At 44.1% G+C, this 21,372-nt stretch overlaps 1 protein-coding gene across 4 annotated transcripts in view; it reads right to left on the bottom strand.

The window, feature by feature from the left end:
- Positions 1-1,566: 1,566 nt before the first annotated feature.
- Positions 1,567-21,372, bottom strand: part of LOC118080980 (zinc finger protein RFP) — a 38,993-nt gene continuing 19,187 nt past the window's right edge. The window contains exons 1-7 of one of the 4 annotated variants that reach the window (XM_060270764.1): positions 10,508-11,608; positions 8,514-8,609; positions 6,164-6,394; positions 5,974-5,996; positions 4,493-4,614; positions 3,740-3,784; positions 1,567-2,844 (exon numbers count right to left, since the gene is read on the bottom strand). In XM_060270764.1, coding sequence (XP_060126747.1) covers positions 2,291-2,844; positions 3,740-3,784; positions 4,493-4,614; positions 5,974-5,996; positions 6,164-6,394; positions 8,514-8,609; positions 10,508-10,927 — 1,491 coding nt within the window. In that variant the 5' untranslated portion in view covers positions 10,928-11,608 and the 3' untranslated portion in view covers positions 1,567-2,290. Of the gene's footprint in view, positions 2,845-3,739; positions 3,785-4,492; positions 4,615-5,973; positions 5,997-6,163; positions 6,395-8,513; positions 8,610-10,507; positions 11,609-21,372 lie in introns of those variants that run through there. The other 3 variants (XM_060270766.1, XM_035107061.2, XM_060270765.1) reach the window with 3 other exon arrangements.

Raw genomic sequence — 21,372 nt, 5'->3', positions numbered from 1 at the left:
GATCCCTTGCATGTACTTCTGACTAAAATCTATTCTTGGACAACAATAATCTCTCTTGCTTGTGTGGATGGAGAGCATAGCAGGAACTCTGCTCACTTTTGCTACTGGTCCTATCTATCCGCAGCACAAGTTATTTCAAATGTTCCCCATAAGGCATGGGTAGAGAACGACTAAACAGCAGCAGTCATGAAATTAAAAGACCCCTGCTTCTTGGGAGAAAAGCAATGAGAAACCTAGACAGCATCTTAAAAAGAGGAGACATCACCTTGCCGACAAAGGTCTGTATAGTTAAAGGTATGGTTTTCCCAGTAGTGATGTATGGAAGTGAGAGCTGGACCATAAAGAAGGCTGATCACCGAAGAATTGATGCTTTTGAATTATGGTGCTGGAGGAGACTCTTGAGAGTCCCATGGACTGCTAGAAGATCAAACCTATCCATTCTGAAGGAAATCAGCCCTGAGTACTCACTGGAAGGACAGACCCTGAAGCTGAGGCTCCAAAACCTTGGCCACAGTTGTAAATTTCTGCTTGTTTTCCTATTCCATTTACTTTTATTGTTTCTTTAATTTTAAACCAGATTCAGCTTTGGTCTGCCATTAGGATTCCATATACTGTATACCTTTACTCATTAGATACTCCTTGAACATCCTCCATTCCTTATGTTTTTTGTTTCGATTGTCCTCTTATTCTTCCTGTGGTTTTCGCGAACTGTAGGTACTCTAACATTAAAGTTTGCCAATCTGTTATGGACAGATCATGAAGCTGAGGCTCCAATACTTTGGCCACCTCATGAGAAGAGAAGTCTCCCTGGAAAAGACCCTGATGTTGGGAAAGATGGAGGGCACAAGGAGAAGGGGACGACAGAGGACGAGATGGTTGGACAGTGTTCTCGAAGCTACGAACATGAGTTTGACCAAACTGCGGGAGGCAGTGGAAGACAGGAGTGGAAGGAGTGGAAGACAGGAGTGGAAGACAGGAGTTTGACCAAACTGCGGGAGGCAGTGGAAGACAGGAGTGCCTGGCATGCTATGGTCCATGGGGTCACGAAGAGTCAGACACGACTAAACGACTAAAAAACAACAGGGAACTCATCTGTCAATTATGTAATTTCACAGTGATATTATGTGATTGTCCCAGCCACCCGTCCAATTTCACCCATAGGGTGGGGCCAAATATTTTTCAAACTCCAGACACAAGGTAATGCAGAGTTTGGACTGCAAAAGGCTCCCCACCTGTGCCTCACATCAACATGGGTGATGTTGGGAGATGTTAAATCTGAAGCTGGTCATTCCAAACATAGAGGAATTGTTTTGATTCTTATTACACCTTAAAAACACACACTTTCACAAGAGTCCTGCTGGTTCAGACCACAGCTCCCCACTTCCTGGATCAACTGAGCCATTGTTTATTTTATATATTAAAGACTCAAAGAAAGCAACAGCAGTTTAAGAGTTATAATATAAGAGCAGATTTGAGCACCTTATCCTCCGCTGGTTCAAACAAGAGATACTGCAAATCTTCTGAGCAGCTTGGACATTAAGACATTAATGGCACACACAAATGCAGTAAGTGGAATTACTTTTATTTATTTACAAGGTTTCTTACACACCTTTCAACATCAGGTCCCACAGTGACACTTAAACAAATATAAAAAGAAATAGAACAACTACTTAAAGCACACAAAACCATCCAACTCTGGAGATAATAGGGGAGCATTTATAAAGTCTCTATTTCTGCATCATGTGTTTGCAGACTATTCCACTTTCATTGTGCTTCTATTTTTTGTGTTTCTTCCCCTAATAAACTACAGCTGTGGGGTTGTGATCTGGAACACTCTGCCTATCTGGATCAGGGCCTCATACCAGTTCCTCACTGAAAAGCCTCTCCTCTTCAGCTACTACTTCCTCCTGAAGCTGTGGCTGTATGGCAGTTTGCATGTGTTTGGCTTCCCACAACAGAACGCTCTTTGGAAGAGAAAGCCTGCAGGGCCCATTCAGACTAGACAGCAATGACAATGCGTGTCAGAGTCAGACTGTTACTAATTCCCTCTAAAGAAGTTGGCAGTGGGGGGGAGGGCGCTTAAAATGCCGAGTTCTTTCCTCACCACACATCCCCCCCCCCCAAAGTTCTTTCCCCAGATGTTTGAGGGAGGAAAGTAGGGGGCAAGATTCAGTTCCTTCCCCCGACCCCCCATGCTGTTTTTTTAAAAACTTCTCCACCCATCCCTGGTTTTAAAGGACTTGGCACCTCCCGCTGGCCTGTCAAGTTTGGACCAAATGCCAACCTCATCTCATTTCCCCATACAGAGAAAGGAGCAGATTTTCTCCCCAGAGAACAAAGCATTGAAGGTAAAGAGAGCATTATCTGAGTCAGCATCGCGGAAGATTACTAATCCTGCTTCATAGACCACAAGCACACGGATCCTCTTTGGCTGAATCCCTCTTGGGTTGAACATAAGGGGTAGCGTGCTGGCCGAGGGTGATGATCCTAGAGATATTCCAGGAGGAGTGGAAGCATAATATGCACCAGTAGAAATCCTCGCAATAGCCCAGATCCCAATTCCATCATTCAAATTGACAATATTGTGCCCCCTTAAAGACTCCATGACAACCCCCACAGCCCAGAACTTCTCGTCCCCCACATTCACTATCCAGGAATGAGTCCCTGAGGTGATTCTCTCAACTCCCATAACATAGGCACAACAACTAATGTTATCTGATAATCCTAAGTGATACTGTGGTTGCTGCATATTTGCAAAACTGAAGCCCATCGAGTGAAATGTTGCTTGGGTTGTTGCTTGGCCATACACTGCTAGGACTAGGTTAGGAATTACCATTTCCTCACCTACAAGAGAAATGAAATGGTTAGGGATGCAGCGCCCAAAACCTGCATCCAAATTTTGTGCAGCTCTGATTGAAGAGGAGGTTTGTAAGGCCAGTGTACTAAAGGGGTGGGGGTGGGAAATTACTCCCCCATGCAGGTCAGTTCAGAAACTCAGGGAGCGCCCCTTGAGGGCAAGGATGCTAGCTCAGAGGTAGGCTTGCTTTCAAATGGTCCCTGGTTCAATCCCTGTACAGTGAGTAAAGGTTCCCTGTGTAAAACCCTGGAGAGCTGTTGTCAGTCATTGTTGGCAATAGGAAGCTAGATGGGTTGGCTCTATATAAAAGCTACTTCCTATGCTCCTGTGCTGAGCCCTTCTCCCAATCTCATCTGTAAAAACCAAAACAAAGAACCCTACCCAACCTGGAAATGTACTTTCTTTTCTGGAGGTGCAGACAGCTGAAGTAACGCTGCCCAATCTGGAACCATATGTTTTACTTGAGGTCGCCCCACACCCCTTGCACCCCCGGGTAAAGAGCCCTCAAATGTCAAGCTTCAGCTCCTCTTGCTTGCTTCCCAGTCCTCCAGCTCTGAGAGAGTTAGAAGACAAAACCAGAGTTTTGAAACAGAGTAGAGTTTAGGGATGTGACAGGCTGTAAAAGGCAGCAAGCCGGAAAGAGGATGGGAGAAACAAGACTCTCTTGGGGTGTCTGTGAACCCCTCCACCATAGGCTCAGATTCTATATATGTCTGAATAAACCATATATCCCAAAGACATCACAGTCCCAAAAGGAAACACGAACCCTGGCGATGCAGCTTGGGACCCCAGCAATCTTGTGCTGCTGGGAGACTGAAGTGGGGTACAGGGCAAAACCCTCCCATATGTCATCTGCAAAAATTGTTTAAAGATCTGCCAAACCTGGAAATGTACCTTTCTTTCCTTGAGGTCCAGAGAGCACAACATCTAAGGGGAAAAAGTGAAATGAGGAAAAAGTCAATACTCATACTTGGCTCCAAGGGCAAGGCTTTAGATTTCAAATGCTAGCAAGTGTGTTCACACCTAAATCTAAAATTTAGCCACAGTACTCGGTCTTTCTCCCTCTTCCAACATTAGCATTAAGTGTTATGAAAACATGTTCGGAGGGGGGGGCACTCAGAGAAGAGTTGCAACTAAGCCAAAGACTGAAAGTTCACTCAGAATTTTTAAACTGGCCCTCAAACAGAACCCTCAAATGTCAAGATAGCAGATAATGTGAAATTCTGCATGTGAAAATTAAAATTTCCATACACTGCTCTTTCCTTCCAGCATTCTATTCCCCCTCCCCAATCACATTACAATCTTATGTAGGATCCTCATGTGATTTGGAGCTCCCTTCTGCAGACAGCAGCAATAATGGGGTACACTAGAGGGGGCAGATCTAGTGCACATATCTCTGCTTTCCCTCGTGTGGTTCTAAGCAATGCTTAAGACGTGGAATGTTTGCGGTCTCTGCTGTGCCTCATTTGCCAACAGGAAACTCAAACCCTGGGGAAGCAGCCTGGGACCCCTGGAATATTCATCATTTGGAAATTGGCATGGCATGCAACTATATCTATCTATCTATCTATCTATCTATCTATCTATCTATCTATCTATCCCGCATCTAAAACATCATACAATGATCTTTGTTACCTTTGAATTTCTTGGTCTCCTTCTCCAAGAAAGGATGCATTTTAGAGAATTTATCTATTTGCTCTTTTAATCCAGGAGGAAAAGCTATTGCATATATGGTTTTATTTTCATTTTCATTACACCTAGGAAGAAGAAAGTCAGGTTTATTGTGATCCATCAGGTCATTCTCAAGTTAATCTTAATTCAGCCATCAGAATGAAGGAGAAAAGTGTGGATGGCAGGAAGATACTGAAAGGCTCGTCCATGATAGGTTTTTCTTTCATTCCCCCTGGTTTCCCCAGGAAAGCCCCCGCTGTTTACCACTGAATCGGAACAAAGGTCAATCGGGTTTGCTGTGGGTTGACAGCGAAATAGAACCATTCATCGGGTTTTCTGCTGATTTATGTTTCTTCCAATTCAGTGATAAGCAGCAGGTTTTCCCAGGAGAAGCGGTGGGACAAAAGAAAAGCCTCTCGGACCTGGGCCTAGAAATCACAGGAAAAGCCCCGTGATAGCAACTAATGGTATTGTCTGCCCTTTGACCACTACAAAGACCTATTACATACTAGAAAATGATGTATAAGGGCGTGGGGAGTATAAAGCGTAAATACACATAAACACTTTTTCATTTAAAAATTACATATAAATGATCAATCCGTAATCTATTTTACCTCTTTTTTAAAATCAACTTTACCGTTAAGATGCAGAAATATTTTCAAACTGTCTGTCTGAAATTTTGACGCACACGTTGCATATCGTATCATGTTAAAAATTACAGCTGGGTCAGAAGCACCTGATTAACTAAGTTGTGATTTGTCGCTGCTTCTGCCTGATCAGAACAGGGTATAAATTGGCCCAATTTGGTTGAGGATCCAGCTGAATCTGGAGCACAACCTTACTGAATATTATCTCCAACAAATTATGTTTGCACATAATGCACACAAGTAACAAATAATAGCATCTCTTTACCCTGGCCTTTGTCATCTAGGAGATGTATTCTAGGACCCACCCTGTTTTCTTGGATTGTAATTTGTTTTAACTATTTTTAATATTGTATTTTAATCCATAAGCTGCCCCGGAACCTGATAGTGGAGGGCAAGTAAGAAATCTAATAATCTACCTACCACCACCTCTGATATGAAGTATACAGTAGATGAACAAATATCATCACTTCTTCCTAAAATATGCATTTTATATACATTCTCCCCCCCAAAATCCTATCCATTTTTGTATGCTGTTCTATGCATCCCCCGATACTCTTTTTGTACATTTCCCTGCACGAGATACGCAGTTTTGGATGGATTTTTTAAACCAAAAAAAGCACCACAAAATTTGTAAAAGTGTGCAATCAGATTGGCAACTGTTTTCTGATCTGCTTATTGGTCTGCAAATGGTGAATTAGATTGGTTCACATAAAAGTATAGACCAAATAAAATTATCCCTTACCTCCGAGGAAGGAAATTGATATTATTCATTTTCATATTCATAACAAAGTCACGTACCTTTCCAGGATGCTTCTCATATTCTAGATGGAAGAGACAGAATGAGAGAAATTCAGTCCCTTGCACCAGTTGCCTCCAGCAGTTCATTACTTTCCCCTTTGATTTATATATCAACCAAAACCGAAGTGCACATGTGGTGGGACAGCCCTTCCCCAGAGAACCTGGACTGTTTCATTGTGCCATTGCTCACCTGCAAGAATTCAGTCACTGGCTGCTTCTGTTTCTCCTCCAGCTCCTTAATGAGGTCATCAATAGAGGACATTTCCTTCAAGAGTTTTGCAATATGTTGGTCCCCACAGGATTTAATCTCATTGTCCAGTTCCTTCAATTGAGCCAGCAGGAGGCGCTCTTGTTCTTCCAGAAACTGGTGCAACTGCTTGAAATCAGCCACGATTTCCCGCCTCTCCATGTCTGTCCGCTTCTGCAAGGAGAGAGTCAAGGCCAGACAAATCTCCGTAAATATACAGTCCACACCTTTTTGCTATTAAGTTCCAATTATTCTCTCTGTAACCTATATACTCACATTATTTTGTCACACAGTTGTAAATTTCTGCTTGTTAGTTTTCCTATTCCATTTACTTTTATTGTTACTTTAATTTTAAACCAGATTCAGCTTTGGTTTGCCATTAGGATTCCATATACTGTATACCTTTACTCATTAGATACTCCTTGAACATCCTCCATTCCTTATATGTTTTTTGTTTTGATTGTCCTCTTATTCTTCCTGTGGTTTTCGCGAACTGTAGGTACTCTAACATTAAAGTTTGCCAATCTGTTATGGACAGATCCTGAAGCTGAGGCTACAATACTTTGGCCACCTCATGAGAAGAGAAGACTCCCTGGAAAAGAGCTTGATGTTGGGAAAGATTGAGAGCACTAGGAGAAGGGGACGACAGAGGACGAGATGGTTGGAAAGTGTTCTCGAAGCTACCAACATGAGTTTGACCAAACTGCGGGAGGCAGTGGAAGACAGGAGTGCCTGGCGTGCTCTGGTCTATGGGGTCACGAAGAGTCGGACACGACTAAATGACTAAACAACAACAACCATCTGTTATGCTGGGTATATTATTACATTTCCAATTTCTAGCGACCAGAACTCTAGCTGCTGCTATCCCATACATCAATATTGTATTGGTGGATCTTTAGGCCGATCCCTCGCAGTGGACACCCTGCAAGACTGTGCAGCCCAGTGCACTGGATCAGGAACAGAAACTTGACAAACAGCAACTTAAGTTCCAGTTGCTTTATTATGTACAGCAGAGCAAAAGAGCAAAGCAACGTATTTACAGCTCTCTCACCAGTAACAACCTCCAGAATCTAACTAACTCCCCCAACAACTCCAACATCTCTAACAACAACCCTGCAGTATCATACTGCTTATCAGGGAAACCAGCAACCAATCCCAGCCTGTTGCTAGGTCTGAGAAGTTGCTGGGCAGACTTCTGACTTCAGTCACGTAGTAGTCCATCCAATTAGGCTGCCTGCCAGCTCTACAATTGCTTCTGCAAAGCTGCCTTATCTTTTAGCACATTAACATATTGTTCTTTTTGTTGTTTTGACTTCTTCTGGTATTATATTTAATAAAAACATTTCTGGTCTTTTCGTGAGCGCACATTTTAGCATTGTTTAAAGTTCTTCATAGATGTTATTCCAATATATGCATATTTCAGGGCAACTCCACCACACATGTATGAGGGACCCTTTTTCTTTATTACATCTCCAGCACACAGCAGACTTATTCTTATACATCTTGGCTAACTTCTCTGGGGTTTGGTACCACCTGTACATCATCTTTAGTATGTTTTCTCTGAAATTATAACAGGCAGTAAATTTCAGATCCACCTCCCACAGACTTTCTCATTGATCCATCAGGACATTATATCCAAAGTCCTGGGCCCACTTCACCATCACTGATTTTACCTGTTCTTCTTTGAGATCCCACTCCAACAACAAGTCATAAATACGTGAAATGTATTTCCTATTACTTTGTAACAATTCTTTTTCAAGCTTTGATTTTTCCTTTGCAACACCCAATTTTTTTATCTTGGTTAAATCTTTGATTAATTTGAAAGTATTGCAGCCAATCCGAAAGATGTTCTTTTATCTCCTCATATTTTTTCAAAAATAACTCATCTTGTTTCTTTTCCAATAACTCCAGATATGTGGCATTCTTCCCTTCCATGTTAAGTTTCTTGATTGTTATCACATTTATTGGTGATGCCCACAGGGGCTCACTTCATTCTTAAAGGATTAATGATGGCATGGCTGGACATTTTTGGACTCAAGGACTACATTCGCCCTTAGACAATCCTACCAAATTTAGCCCATCCTCCTGAATGTTGTCTAACCTAGCAGGCAGCTGCTCTTCAAGGTCTGAAGCAGAGAACTTTCCCAACTCTACCACCCAATATCCATTTAATTGATAATGCCAATGATCAAACCTGGGACACTGAGCAAGCGAAGCATAGGCTCCACCGCAGAACGAAGGCCTCACTCTGTCAATATAACCATCCTGGAGAGGCAAGAAGGTTTGCACCTACCAGCAGATTCTGGCTTTCGGTCTCCCCCTTCAGTTTAGAAGACAGAATTTCTTCTCTCTGTTTGTTCAGGAACTCCAAATGACGCAGGATTTTACTCTAGGGTAGGTGAAAAGACATTTGGGTTAATTTTGGCAGCAGAAATATACTCATAAACTGTAGCAGCCGAGTCTGTTGAAGAAACCAAGAACACGAAGGTTGAAAAGCAGCGGCGGAACTACATGCTCCGGCACCCTGGGTGGGGGCGTGACACATGTTCTGGGGGCGTGACACATGTTCTGGGGGCGTGGCACGCCTCCCAGAGGTGCGTAGCACGCGTTCCGGGGCGAGGGAGGACAGCCGCGATGTCGCTCCTGGGATCGTGTCACTAGGGGCGGCCCGCCCCCACCGCCACCCCCTTCCTACGCCCCTGTTGGAAAGGGTATATGTATGTACAGCTTCTAGGAAACTTCCGTTCTCAATGTGGAATTAGATCAGCATTCACCTATGCATATTTATATAGCTAGTAATTCATTTTCTGATGAAATATGGGGGGAAAACAAGGGGACTCAAAATTATGGGGACACAGCGTAAGAGATAAAAGGTTTGCTCATATACCAGGTTTGCACAAAACAGAGTATCTGTAAGGGATTCGGCTCCTGAGCCAAGTCAGTTACCCTCTCACATTTTCTGCACCAAACCATGCTCTTTTCCAAAGTTAAACTGGGGTATGAACCAAGGTTGTGGCTGCTGCACAGCCCTATATAGAGAGCTCGCTCTTTTTAAAAAAGAAAGAAAGAAAGAAAGAAAGAGAAAGACAGAAAGAAAGAAAGAAAGAAAGAAAGAAAGAAAGCTTGCTGTATTCACCATGAAGTTATTACAGGAAGTACCACACGTTTAACATTTGGGGTGGAAAGGTGCCAGTTCTGCTGACTACCTCCAAAAGAAACCACACTGGCCCTAATTACAGTGTTTACTCCTCATAACTTCACAGCCTTTGCTCCTCCCCCCCCCTTGCAGTATCTTGCAGTTAGAACAGGGGTCAGCAAACTTTTTCAGCAGGGGGCCGGTCCACTGTCCCTCAGACCTTGTGGGGGGCCGGACTATACTTTGAAAAATAATATGAACGAATTCCTATGCCCCACAAATAACGCAGAGATGCATTTTAAATAAAAGGACACATTCTACTCATGTAAAAACATGCTGATTCCCGGACCGTCCGCAGGCCAGATTTAGAAGGCGATTGGGCCGCATCCGGGCCCTGGGCCTTAGTTTGGGGACCCCTGAGTTAGAACTTCCTGGGCCTCTGCAAATAGGAAGCTTTGATGTGGTTCTGCAGCAGAATTGTGAGCCACATGGCTGCATTGCTAATACCCGATACCTATGCTCTGGGTTTTTTGCACATACAGTATCTAGGAAGAGGGGAAGCTGCCTTACATGGAGTCCAACTAGCTCAGTACTGGCTGTACTGACTGGATTTTAGATCCAGTATATTCCCAGACCTACCTAGAAATGCTAAGGATTTCTACATGCAAGATTGGGCTACTGTGACCCTTACTTACTTACAGTACTTACCGATACTTACTTACTTACTTACTTACTTTATTTAATTGCTGCCCTATACTTACACAGTTCACAGAACAAAATCCGAATAAAAAACCACAAAATATATAATCAAAATAAAAACAACCCCATACCCCACAAAAAAGAACCACATTTTAAAAGGGCAGAGGATATCAATCAAATCAACCAAAGGCCTGGTTAAAAAGAACGTTTTTGCCTGCCAGCTAAAGGTGTATAATGAAGGTACCAGGCGGACTTCCCTGGGGAGAGCATTAGACAAACGGGGAGTCTCGGGCCCCAATAACCAGCAGCGTTTGGGACACCAACACCCACCCACCCCACCCGAATGTTGCCTAGAGAAAAATGCAGCCCTTAGGCTGAAATACTCCCCCCCCCCATTCCTAGAATAGGTGAGCATCCCTTGGAAGCCTGGTCCCCATCCTACAGCTCCCTACCTGATACTCTTCAAAGGCTTCTTCCTTTGGGATCACTTTGTGTTCCCTGTGATCCTTGGATTTGTCACACACCACACAGATGGGGGCTTGGTCATCTTCGCAGAAGAGTTTCAGGGGCTCCTGGTGTCTCTCGCAAACCCTTCCCAGCGCTTCCGCCCCTCTGGCCACCTGAAGGCTGAATTTCTTGACTATTTCCACAATGCTCGCCAGTTGCCGATTGGGCCTGAAATTCCTTTGCTGACATGGTTCCCTGCACTGGGGGCAAGAAGCATCTCCGCCTGATTTCCCCCAAGTCTTGGTGATGCAGGTTTGGCAGAAATTGTGGCCGCAGTCTATGGTCACCGGATCTGTGAAATACTCTAGGCAGATGGAGCATGTCGTTTCCTCGCAGAGGTTCTGGACTGGACCCTCGTCGGCCATTTCGTCTGCAGGAAGCGGGAATAAAAGCTTTGGTTTCGTTTCTCCAGTTTCAAACCACAGGGTGGGCTTTTCCCTCCCTCTGGGCGGGCCTTACCCTGCCTCTGGATGACTCGTAGTTTTTGCAAAGCAGCAGCATAGGAAATGCTGGCATAAACCAGAATAAACTCTTACAGTGGGCAACTTTCACATGCATGGTGTCTGCCAAAGAATCCTGGCAATGGCCATTTACCCCCACGAGCTGCACTTCCCAGCACCCTTAACTAACTACAGTCCCCAGGAAAATATGAGGGAGATCCATGTACCTATTAGGAGGCTAATGAAAGTTCTAATACTACCGGATTGGAGCAGGAGGAGAAAGGAAGTAAAGCCTGAGAAAAACAATCGTTTACTTGAGAAGGAATCAGTAAGGGAAGAACTGATTTCCTGTCTCCCACCCCCAGCTCTCATACAGTATCTTCTTGCAAACACTGTTGTTCCAGTCTCCCAAATGTTAATAGGATCTTGGACAACTAACTTTGACTTTTGAATTTGCCACAACTGGGACGCCGTAGCTGATATGATTAGGCTTTTAGATCAAAATAAAAATAAAGTAAATAAGCCCAAAGAAAGAACAGCAGAAGCACACATATGCACTCGAGTGTTTGCTTAAGTTTATGATTTTATGTGTTTTTATTGTGTGTGTCTACCCTGAACTCCCCATCCTGGTCCAGCGCCATAACCACTATACCACACTGTATCTGAAGGAGCATTCAATCCAAGTTGGCTTTAAGGATAAAGAGCCCTGAGAAGGGAGAGCAGTTGGCATCCTGGCATTGCCCATGGGCATGGTTAGGATCCAGTCAGCATACTGAGCAGGAAGACACAGTCTTTCCCCCCTGCTATGGTAAGATTTCTGTATTTCTATTTCTATTTTACTGCTTATTTTAAAATTTACTGTCTCCATGTATAAATGAGCACAAAGAATTGGAGAATTGTAGAGATGGAAGGGACCCCAAGAGGCATCTAGTCCAACCCCCTGTAATGTAGGACTCTCAGCTAACACATCACTGACTTTCATGTACATTTTCATGTAAATTTCTGACGTATTGTTTTTGGTGATATGGAGATGGTGGATCTGCTGTGTCCAAATGCCCTCGCTTGTTTCCTTATTTACAATTCCTGCTTCTCTTTGTTCCTTAATTCCTCCACATACTTTGACTTCTCTACAAACACAACATTCCTCATTTCACCTTTCTCCCTTTTGTGCGATAGATTTATTAATTTTGTAGCTACATGGCAGACCTTTGACATATAAACACACACACACACAGTAAGAAGCTATGCACGTATGAACTGCCAGAAGACGTGGCATAGGAACATGACTCTTGTTTTGCATGTTACTGTGGTAACCTGTACATTGGTACCTCGGGTTACAAACGCTTCAGGTTACAGACTCCGCTAAACCAGAAATAGTACCTCAGGTTAAGAACTTTGCTACAGGGTGAGAACAGAAATTGTGCTCCGGCGGCGCAGCAGCAGCAGCAGGAGACTCCACTAGCTATTAGCTAAAGTGGTGCTTCCCGTTAAGAACAGTTTCAGGTTAAGAACGGACCTCCAGAACAAATTAACCAGAGGTACCACTGTATTTAGCTTCCGCGCAGGTGTTAACAATAGAAAGCAAATGGAATGGAACTTAAATTTCAGTGCGTGGGAACTTCCCCCAAAACAAACAAGACCAGAATGCGAGGGAAGTCTGCCCTGTTTGAGTCTACATACAGTTCCTTCACTTCAGTGTTCGCAAGGAGGGCATTTCGTAACACAAGGTTCCACTGTAGTTTGTAAACAGGGCTGTTCTTAAACCGAGGTACCACTGTGTACGTGAACCATTAGAAGGGCCAGCCAGAATCCCACCTGCCTGCCCTCTTGTCAGACCAGGAAGAAGTGAATAAGCAGCTAGATTTTGTATGACAAAAATACCAGTTGTTCCTCGGATGACATTTGAACTGGTCCCTTGAAATTGGCTGAAACGAGAGACAAATGTCAGTAGTAAGAGCTCAAGCTGATGAGGCCCTGCTGGGGTCATTCCACCCCCCAATGGGTGGTCCCTTCATTTGTGGGTGCAGCACCCACCCTCTGGAATGCTCTCAAATAATTCATGAGACGGAGACAGTAGAAATTTCCAAACATCTCTTAAAAACTTACATGTTTACCCAGGTTTTGCTAGATTCTGACTCCTATTTTTCCCCTGTTATTCTCAGTTTTATTTGATGTAGTTTACAGTACAGTGGTACCTCGGTTTATTAACACAACTGGTTACGGAATTCTGTTCATAAACTGAAGCTTTCATAAACTGAAGCGAACTTTCCCATTGAAAGTAATGGAAAGTGAAGTAACCCGTTCCAGATGGGTCCGCGGCGTTCTGTACTTTTGTTTTTAGGAAATGTTATTGAGATACTGTTGTATTGTTATTGCTTTTGTTTATTTGGAAAAAAACTGCTCCTTTTCCCTTATGGAGTACCCAAGAGCCCCTATAGAGTCCTTATGTTGGTTCTCTATCGGTAGGAGAAAATAACGGAGGCCAACCAGAGAAGAGAAGCAAAGTAGCTAGTAAGCCTGATCTTTATTAAACTGTTGCAACAGGGTGTTCACACCCCCACGCAGGAGGGAGGAGGAACCCCAAACATTGGTATGCAAGCTCTTATATAGACTTTTGAAATTCCCACCCTGTAGCTCAAGACCACCCCCAATACAGTGGTACCTTGGTTTACAAACACATAAGTCTGTACTTAACCTGAAGCGAACTTTCCCATTGAAAGTAATGGAAAGTGGATTAATCCGTTCCAGACAGGTCCGTGGAGCACTTAAACTGAAAATACTCAAACCGAAGCGTACTTAAACCGAGTTATGACTGTACATTATACATACATCACTGAAGGGGCAGTTTGCAGCAGAAATACATCACAGGAGGTGGTCTACAGCAGAAATCCTGTCTGCCAGATACCTGATAATGGTCACTCATTTCTTTCACCTGGGCATCCTGGCCATTCTTTTGTAATGGTAGATACTCAGTTCCTGAATCCAGGTCACAGGCTCACCCTATTCATACACAGATAAGCACTAAAGACGAGATTTGTGAGCAAAGAGATAATGTTGAGGTTTTCCCATTTCCTTCCTCCTTGCAGAGAAATATTTGAAGTCATTTTGGGAGAGTCAAAATGGCTTCAGGATTGTTCTCCTGTACCTATGCCCTGTTTCTCATATTTTAAGACATACCCATAAAATAAGCCATAGCAGGATTTTTAAGCATTCAAGGAATATAAGCCATACCCCGAAAATAAGACATAGTGATAGGCGCAGCAGCAATGCCGGCCACGGCAGGAGGAGGAGGAAAAAATAAGACACCCCCTGAAAATAAGCCATAGTGGGGTTTTTTTTTTGAGGAAAAATAAATATAAGACGGTGTCTTATTTTTGGAGAAACGGTATTTCAGACACGTGGTTTATATACTTCTGTATGTGTTTGCCTTGTACATTTATGAACATTTATTTAATATATATAAAACCTCAGAATTCTTATAACACTGTGGTACAAAAATAGTATAAATTATTTTCAATAAAAACACAGGTAAAATCTGCAAACATTTAAAAGCAAGTGTACACAATTAAAGAAGTGTCTGTGTGGGCTTACTGAAATAAATGTTTGTATGCAATAATAATAAAAGAGAGCTCAAGCTCCGACTAGGGTTGGAAAACTTCAGCTGCAGGAGCCAAATGATGCAGGCCCCTCTAAATGGCCATCAGGATACAGGCCTCACTGATCCCTTGCATGTACTTCTGACTAAAATCTATTCTTGGACAACAATAATCTCTCTTGCTTGTGTGGATGGAGAGCATAGCAGGAACTCTGCTCACTTTTGCTATTGGTCCTATCTATCCCCAGCACAGGTTATTTCAAATGTTCCCCATAAGGCATGGGTAGAGAACGACTAAACAGCAGCAGTCATGAAATTAAAAGACGTCTGCTTCTTGGGGAACTCATCTGTCAATCATGTAATTTCATAGTTATATTATGTGATTGTCCCAGACACCTGTCAAATTTCACATCTGGGGTGGGGCCAATTTTTTTTCCAAACTCCAGACACAAGGGAATGTAGAGTTTGGAGTGAGAAAGGCTCCCCACCTGTGCCTCGCATCAGTGTGCATCATGTTGGAAGATGTTAAATCTGAAGCCAGTCATTTCAAACAGAAGAAGAAGAAGAAGAAGAAGAAGAAGAAGAAGAAGAAGAAGAAGAAGAAGAAGAAGAAGAAGAAGAAGAAGAAGAAGAAGAAGAAGAAGAAGAAGAAGAGGAGTTTGGATTTGATATCCCGCTTATCACTACCCTAAGGAGTCTCAAAGCGGATCACAATCTCCTTTCCCTTCCTCCCCCACAACAAACACTCTGTGAGGTGAGTGAGGCTGAGAGACTTCAAAGAAGTGTGGAGGAGCGGAGACATGAACCAGTCTACTGCTCTTAACCACTACACCACACTGGCTCTCAATAGAGCAATTGTTTTGATTTTTATTTCACCTTAAAAACACACACACTTTCAGAAGAGTTCCTCTGGTTCAGACCACAGCCCCCCACTTCCTGGATCAGTGGAGCCCTTGTTTATTTCATATACTGTATTAAAGACTCAAAGAAAGCAACAGCAGTTTAAGAGTTATAATATGAGAGCAGATTTCAGCACCTTGTCCTGGTTCAAACAAGAGATACTTAACAGTGGTTCCTGAAATCCCCTGAGCAGCTTGGATATTAAGCGATCAATGGCACACACAAATGCAGTAAGCCGAATTGCTTTTATTTACAAGGTTTCTTACACACCTTTGGACATCAGGTCCTAGAGTGGGTGACGACAATTAAACAATCATAAAAAGAAACAGAACAACTACTTGAAGAACATAAAACCATTGAACTCTGGAGATAACAGGGGAGCATTTAAAAGCCCCCATATCAAGTCTCTATTTGTGTATCATGTATTTACAGACAATTCCTCTTTAACTCTTTATTTTTTTTGTGTTTCTTTTCCGAATAAACTACAGCTATAGGGTTGTGATCTGGAACAGTGTTTCTCAACCTTTTTTGGGCCACGGCACACTTGTTCCGCGAAAAAAATCACGAGGAACACCACCATTAAAAAAGTTTAAAAAATTAACTCTGTGCCGCCCTATATTATAATTATGACTGTAAGAAACACTTGCCAAATATTGCTTTCCGGCGGGCAGTGATGTGTATTGGCGGCCGCCAGGCTCGTTTGCATTGAGCTTTGGGAAAGAGGAGGAGAAATATTTCTTTCTGGTGGGTCAGCGCCGTGTATTGGCGGCCGCCAGGCACGTGACAATGCAAATCGCCCTTCTCATCGCCGCACGTCGCCACACACCAGCCAGCGTCTCGCGGCACACTAGTGTGCCGCGGAACAGTGGTTGAGAAACGCTGATCTGGAACACTCTGCCAATCTGGATCAGGGCCTCATACCAGTTCCTCATTGAAAAGCCTCTCCTCCTCAGGTACTACTTCCTCCTGAAGCTGTGGCTGTATGGCAGTTTTCATGTGTTTGGCTTCCCACAACAGAACGCTCTTTGGAAGAGAAAGCCTGCAGGGCCCATTCAGACTAGACAGCAATGACAATGCGTGTCAGAGTCAGACTGTTACTAATTCCCTCTAAAGAAGTTGGCAGTGGGGGGGGAGGGCGCTTAATATGCAGAGTCCTTTCCTCACCACACATCCCCCCAAAAAAAGTTCTTTCCCCAGATGTTTGAGGGAGGAAAGTAGGGGGCAAGATTCAGTTCCTTCCCCCGACCCCCCATGCTGTTTTTTTTAAAACTTCTCCACCCATCCCTGGTTTTAAAGGACTTGGCACCTCCTGTTGGCCTGTCAAGTTTGGACCAAATGGCAACCTCATCTCATTTCCCCATACAGAGAAAGGAGCATATTTTCTCCCCAGAGAACAAAGCATTGAAGGTAAAGAGAGCATTATTTGAGTCAGCATCGCAGAACATTACTGATCCTGCTTCATAGTTCACAAGCACACGGATCCTCTTTGGCTGAATCCCTCTTGGGTTGAACGTAAGGGGTATCGTGCTGGCCGTGGGTGATGATCCCAGAGATATTCCAGGATGAGTGGAAGCATAATATGCACCAGTAGAAATCCTCGCAATAGCCCAGATCCCACTTCCATCACTCAAATTGACAATATTGTGCACCCTTAAAGACTCCTTGACAACCCCCACAGCCCAGAAGTTCTCGCCCCCCACATTCACTATCCAGGAATGAGTCCCTGAGGTGATTCTCTCAACTCCCATAACATAGGCACAACAACTAATGTTATTTGAGAATCTGGGGACAGCGCATGGTTGGTGGGTTTTGCTTGGCCACATGGGTATTGGTTGGGCTGTTGCTTGGTCATACACTTGAAGGACTAGTTTAGGAATTGCCATGTCTTCACCTACAAGAGAACAGAAACGATTAGGGAGGCAGCGCCCAAAACCTGCACCCAAGTTTTGTGCAGCTCTGAGCGAGGAGGAGGTTTGAAAAGCCAGTGCACTCATGGGGTGGGGGTGGGAAATTACCCCCCCCATGCAGGTCAGTTCAGAAACTCAGAGAGCGCCCATCGGTAAAAAACCAAAACAAAGAACCCTACCAAACAGCTGAAGTAACGCTGCCCAATCTGGAACCATATGTTTTACCTGAGGTCTAGGGAGCACAACGCTTAAGGAACAAAACTGATATGAGGAAGAAGTTAAGACTCACACTTGGCTCCAACGTAATGCTTTAGATTTAGAGTGCTTGGAAGTGTGTTCACGCCAAAATCTAAAATTTAGCCATCATATATGACCGTTTGACCTCTTCCATGTTGGCGTAATGCGCTTGGGCTCATGCCTTGAGGAGCACATTTCCATGACTGGATGCCCTGAGATAAGAGTGCTGGGTGCACTGGGTTGCCATAGCAACACCAGCAAGGTTGAGTCTGTGACTTGCGGAATCATTCACTCTCCCATTGGTTCAGAAAATGCCTACATGTAGAACAATCACATGTAGAACATGTAGGGACAGGAATAGTAGCCTCTAGGGCAGGGGTAGGCAACCTAAGGCCCGGGGGCCAAATGCGGCCCAATCGCCTTCTCAATCCGGACCGTGGACGGTCCGGGAATCAGCGTGTTTTTACATGAGGAGAATGTGTGGTTTTATTTAAAATGCATCTCTGAGTTACTTGTGGGGCATAGGAATTCTTTCATCCCCCCCCCCAAAAAAATAGTCTGGCCCACCGCATTGTCTGAGGGACGGTGGACTGGCCCATGGCTGAAAAAGGTTGCTGACCCCTGAACTAGGGCATTGCTTTCTTCCTGTCTGTCTTGTCTGTGCCCTGTCCTATTTGCTGTCAAGGGTCTGACTCTGTAAGACTCAGGGGAAGAGGCTGTGGGTTTTGCACAGAAGCATTTGCAATTCTGGGCTGCATCAATAGGAGTATAGCATCTAGATCAAGGGAAGTAATAGTACCACTGTATTCTGCTCTGGTCAGACCTCACCTGGAGTACTGTGTCCAGTTCTGGGCACCACAGTTCAAGAAGGATACTGACAAGCTGGAACGTGTCCAGAGAAGGGCAACCAAAATGGTCAAAGGCCTGGAAACAATGCCTTATGAGGAACGGCTTAGGGAGCTGGGTATGTTTAGCCTGGGGAAGAGAAGGTTAAGGGGTGATATGATAGCCATGTTCAAATATATAAAAGGATGTCATATAGAGGAGGGAGAAAGGTTGTTTTCTGCTGCTCCAGAGAAGCAGACACGGAGCAATGGATTCAAACTACAAGAAAGAAGATTCTACCTAAATATTAGGAAGAACTTCCTGACAGTAAGAGCTGTTTGGCAGTGGAATTTGCTACCAAGGAGTGTGGTGGAGTCTCCTTCTTTGGAGGTCTTTAAGCAGAGGCTTGACAGGCATATCTCTGATGACTCCACTTACTGTGCTAATAACACACACCAGCTGAGGTGTTGAACTCCCAACTAACTTCAACAAGCCACAGCATTCCAGCATTATCATTACATTTTATGAAAATATTGAGGGGGGAGGGTTCCCAGAGAAATCAATGCCAAATAATGAAGATTATTCAGAATTTGAAATAGAAAGGGAAATAGAAAAAAGAACCCTCAAATGTCAAGCTTCAGCTATTCTTGCTTGCTTCCCAGTGCTCCAGCTCTCAGAGAGTTATAATAATATTATTACTTATTCCCCGCCCATCTGGCTGAGTTTCCCCAGCCACTCTAGGTGGCTCCCAACCGAATATTAAAAACACAACACAGCATTAAACATTAAAAACTTCCCTGAACAGGGCTGCCTTCAGATGTCTTTTAAAAGTAAGATAGTTGTTTATTGCCTTGACATCTTATGGCGCCACTACCGAAAAGGCCCTCTGCCTGGTTCCCTGTAACCTCACTTCTCATAGTGAGGGAACCACCAGAAGGCCCTCGGCACTGGACCTCAGTGTCCGGGCTGAAGGATGGGGGTTGAGATGCTCTTTCAGGTATACAGGACTGAGGCCATTTAGGGCTTTAAAGGTCAGCACCAACACTTTGAATTGTGCTCGGAAACGTACTGGGAGCCAATGCAGGTCTTTCAAGACCGGTGTTATGTGGTCTCGGCGGCCGCTCCCAGTCACCAGTCTAGCTGCCGCAGTCTGGATTAGTTGTAGTTTCCAAATCATCTACAAAGGTAGCCCCATATAGAGCGCATTGCAGTAGTCCAAGTGGGAGATAACTAGAGCATGCACTACTCTGGTGTGACAGTCTGCAGGCAGGTAGGGTCTCAGCCTGCATACCAGATGGAGCTGGTAGACAGCTGCCCTGGACACAGAATTGATCTGGACAGCTGTGAGTGCAAAATGACTCCCAGGCTGTGCACCTGGTCCTTCAGGGGCACAGTTACCCCATTCAGGACCAGGGAGTCTTCCACACCTGCCCGCCTCCTGTCCCCCAAGGACAGTACTTCTGTCTTGTTAGGATTCAACCTCAATCTGTTAGCCGCCATCCATCCTCTAACCTCCTCCAGGCACTCACACAGTTCCTTCACTTCCCCTCACTGGTTCCGATTTGAAAGAGAGGTAGAGCTGGGTATCATCCGCATATTCATGAACACCCATCCCAAACCCCCTGATGATCTCCAGCAGCTTCATACAGATGTTAAAAAACATGGGGGAGAGGACAGAACCCTGAGGCACCCCACAAGTGAGAGCCCAGGGGTCTGAACACTCATCCCACCACCACCACCACTTTCTGAACACAGCCCAGGAGGAAGGAGCGGAACCACTGTATGACAGTACCCCCAGCTCCCAACCCCTCTAGCTGGTCCAGAAGGATGTTATGGTCGATGGTGTCAAAAGCCACTGAGAGATCCAACAGAACTAGGAAACAGCAGAATTAGAAGACAAAACCAGAGTTTTGAAGTTCAGTAGATTTTAGGGATGTGACAGGCTATAAAAGGCAGCAAGCCGGAAAGAGAATCAGAGCACAATGGTTGATTCCTGTTTTGAATGCAAGGCTGTGGCTATACGAGAAACAAGACTCTTTTGGGGTGTCTTGGGATATACGTGTAAATAAACCATATATCCCAAAGACATCACAGTCTCTGCTGTCTCTCATTTCCCAAAAGGAAATACGAACCCTGGAGATGCAGCTTGGGACCCCAGCAATCTTGAGCTGCTGGGAGATTAAAGTGCAGTGCAAAACCCTCCCATATCTCATCTGCAAAAAATGTTTAAAGATCTGCCAAACCTGGAAATGTACCTTTCTTTCCTTGAAGTCCAGAGAGCACAACGTCTAAGGGGAAAAAATGAAATGAGGAAAAAGTCAGTACTCATACTTGGCTCCAAGGGCAATGCTTTAGATTTCAAATGTTTGCAAGTGTGTTCACGCCTAAATCTAAAAATTATTAAGTGTTATTAAAATTCATTAAGTGTTATGAAAGCATGTTTGGGGTGGGGGGCATAGAGAAGAGTTGCCTCCCCCATCTCTGAGAGAGTTGGAAGACAAAACCAGTATTTTGGAGTAGCGTTTAGGGATGTGACAGGCTTTAAAAGGCGGAAAGAGAATCAGAGCACGAGGGTTGATTCCTGTTTCGAATGCAAGACTGTGGTTGTGAGTGAAACAAGACTCTATTGCGGTGTCTGTTCTGTGAACCCCTCCATCGTAGATTCAGATTGTGTATATGTGTAAATAAACCATATATCCTAAAGACACCACAGTCTCTGCTGTCTCTCATTTCCAAAAAGGAATTACAAACCCTGGGGAAGCAGCCTGGGACCCCTGGAATTTTCACTGTTTGGAAATGGGCATGGCATGCAGCTATATCTATCTATCTATCTATCTATCTATCTATCTATCTATCTATCTATCATCTATCTATCTATCTACTCTATCTATCTATCTATCTATCTA

This window comes from Zootoca vivipara, chromosome 2 (assembly GCF_963506605.1).
Source record: "Zootoca vivipara chromosome 2, rZooViv1.1, whole genome shotgun sequence".
NCBI lineage: Eukaryota > Metazoa > Chordata > Lepidosauria > Squamata > Lacertidae > Zootoca > Zootoca vivipara.
The sequence above is the reverse complement of the archived record's forward strand: the minus strand, read 5'-3'. Positions and strand labels throughout refer to the sequence as shown.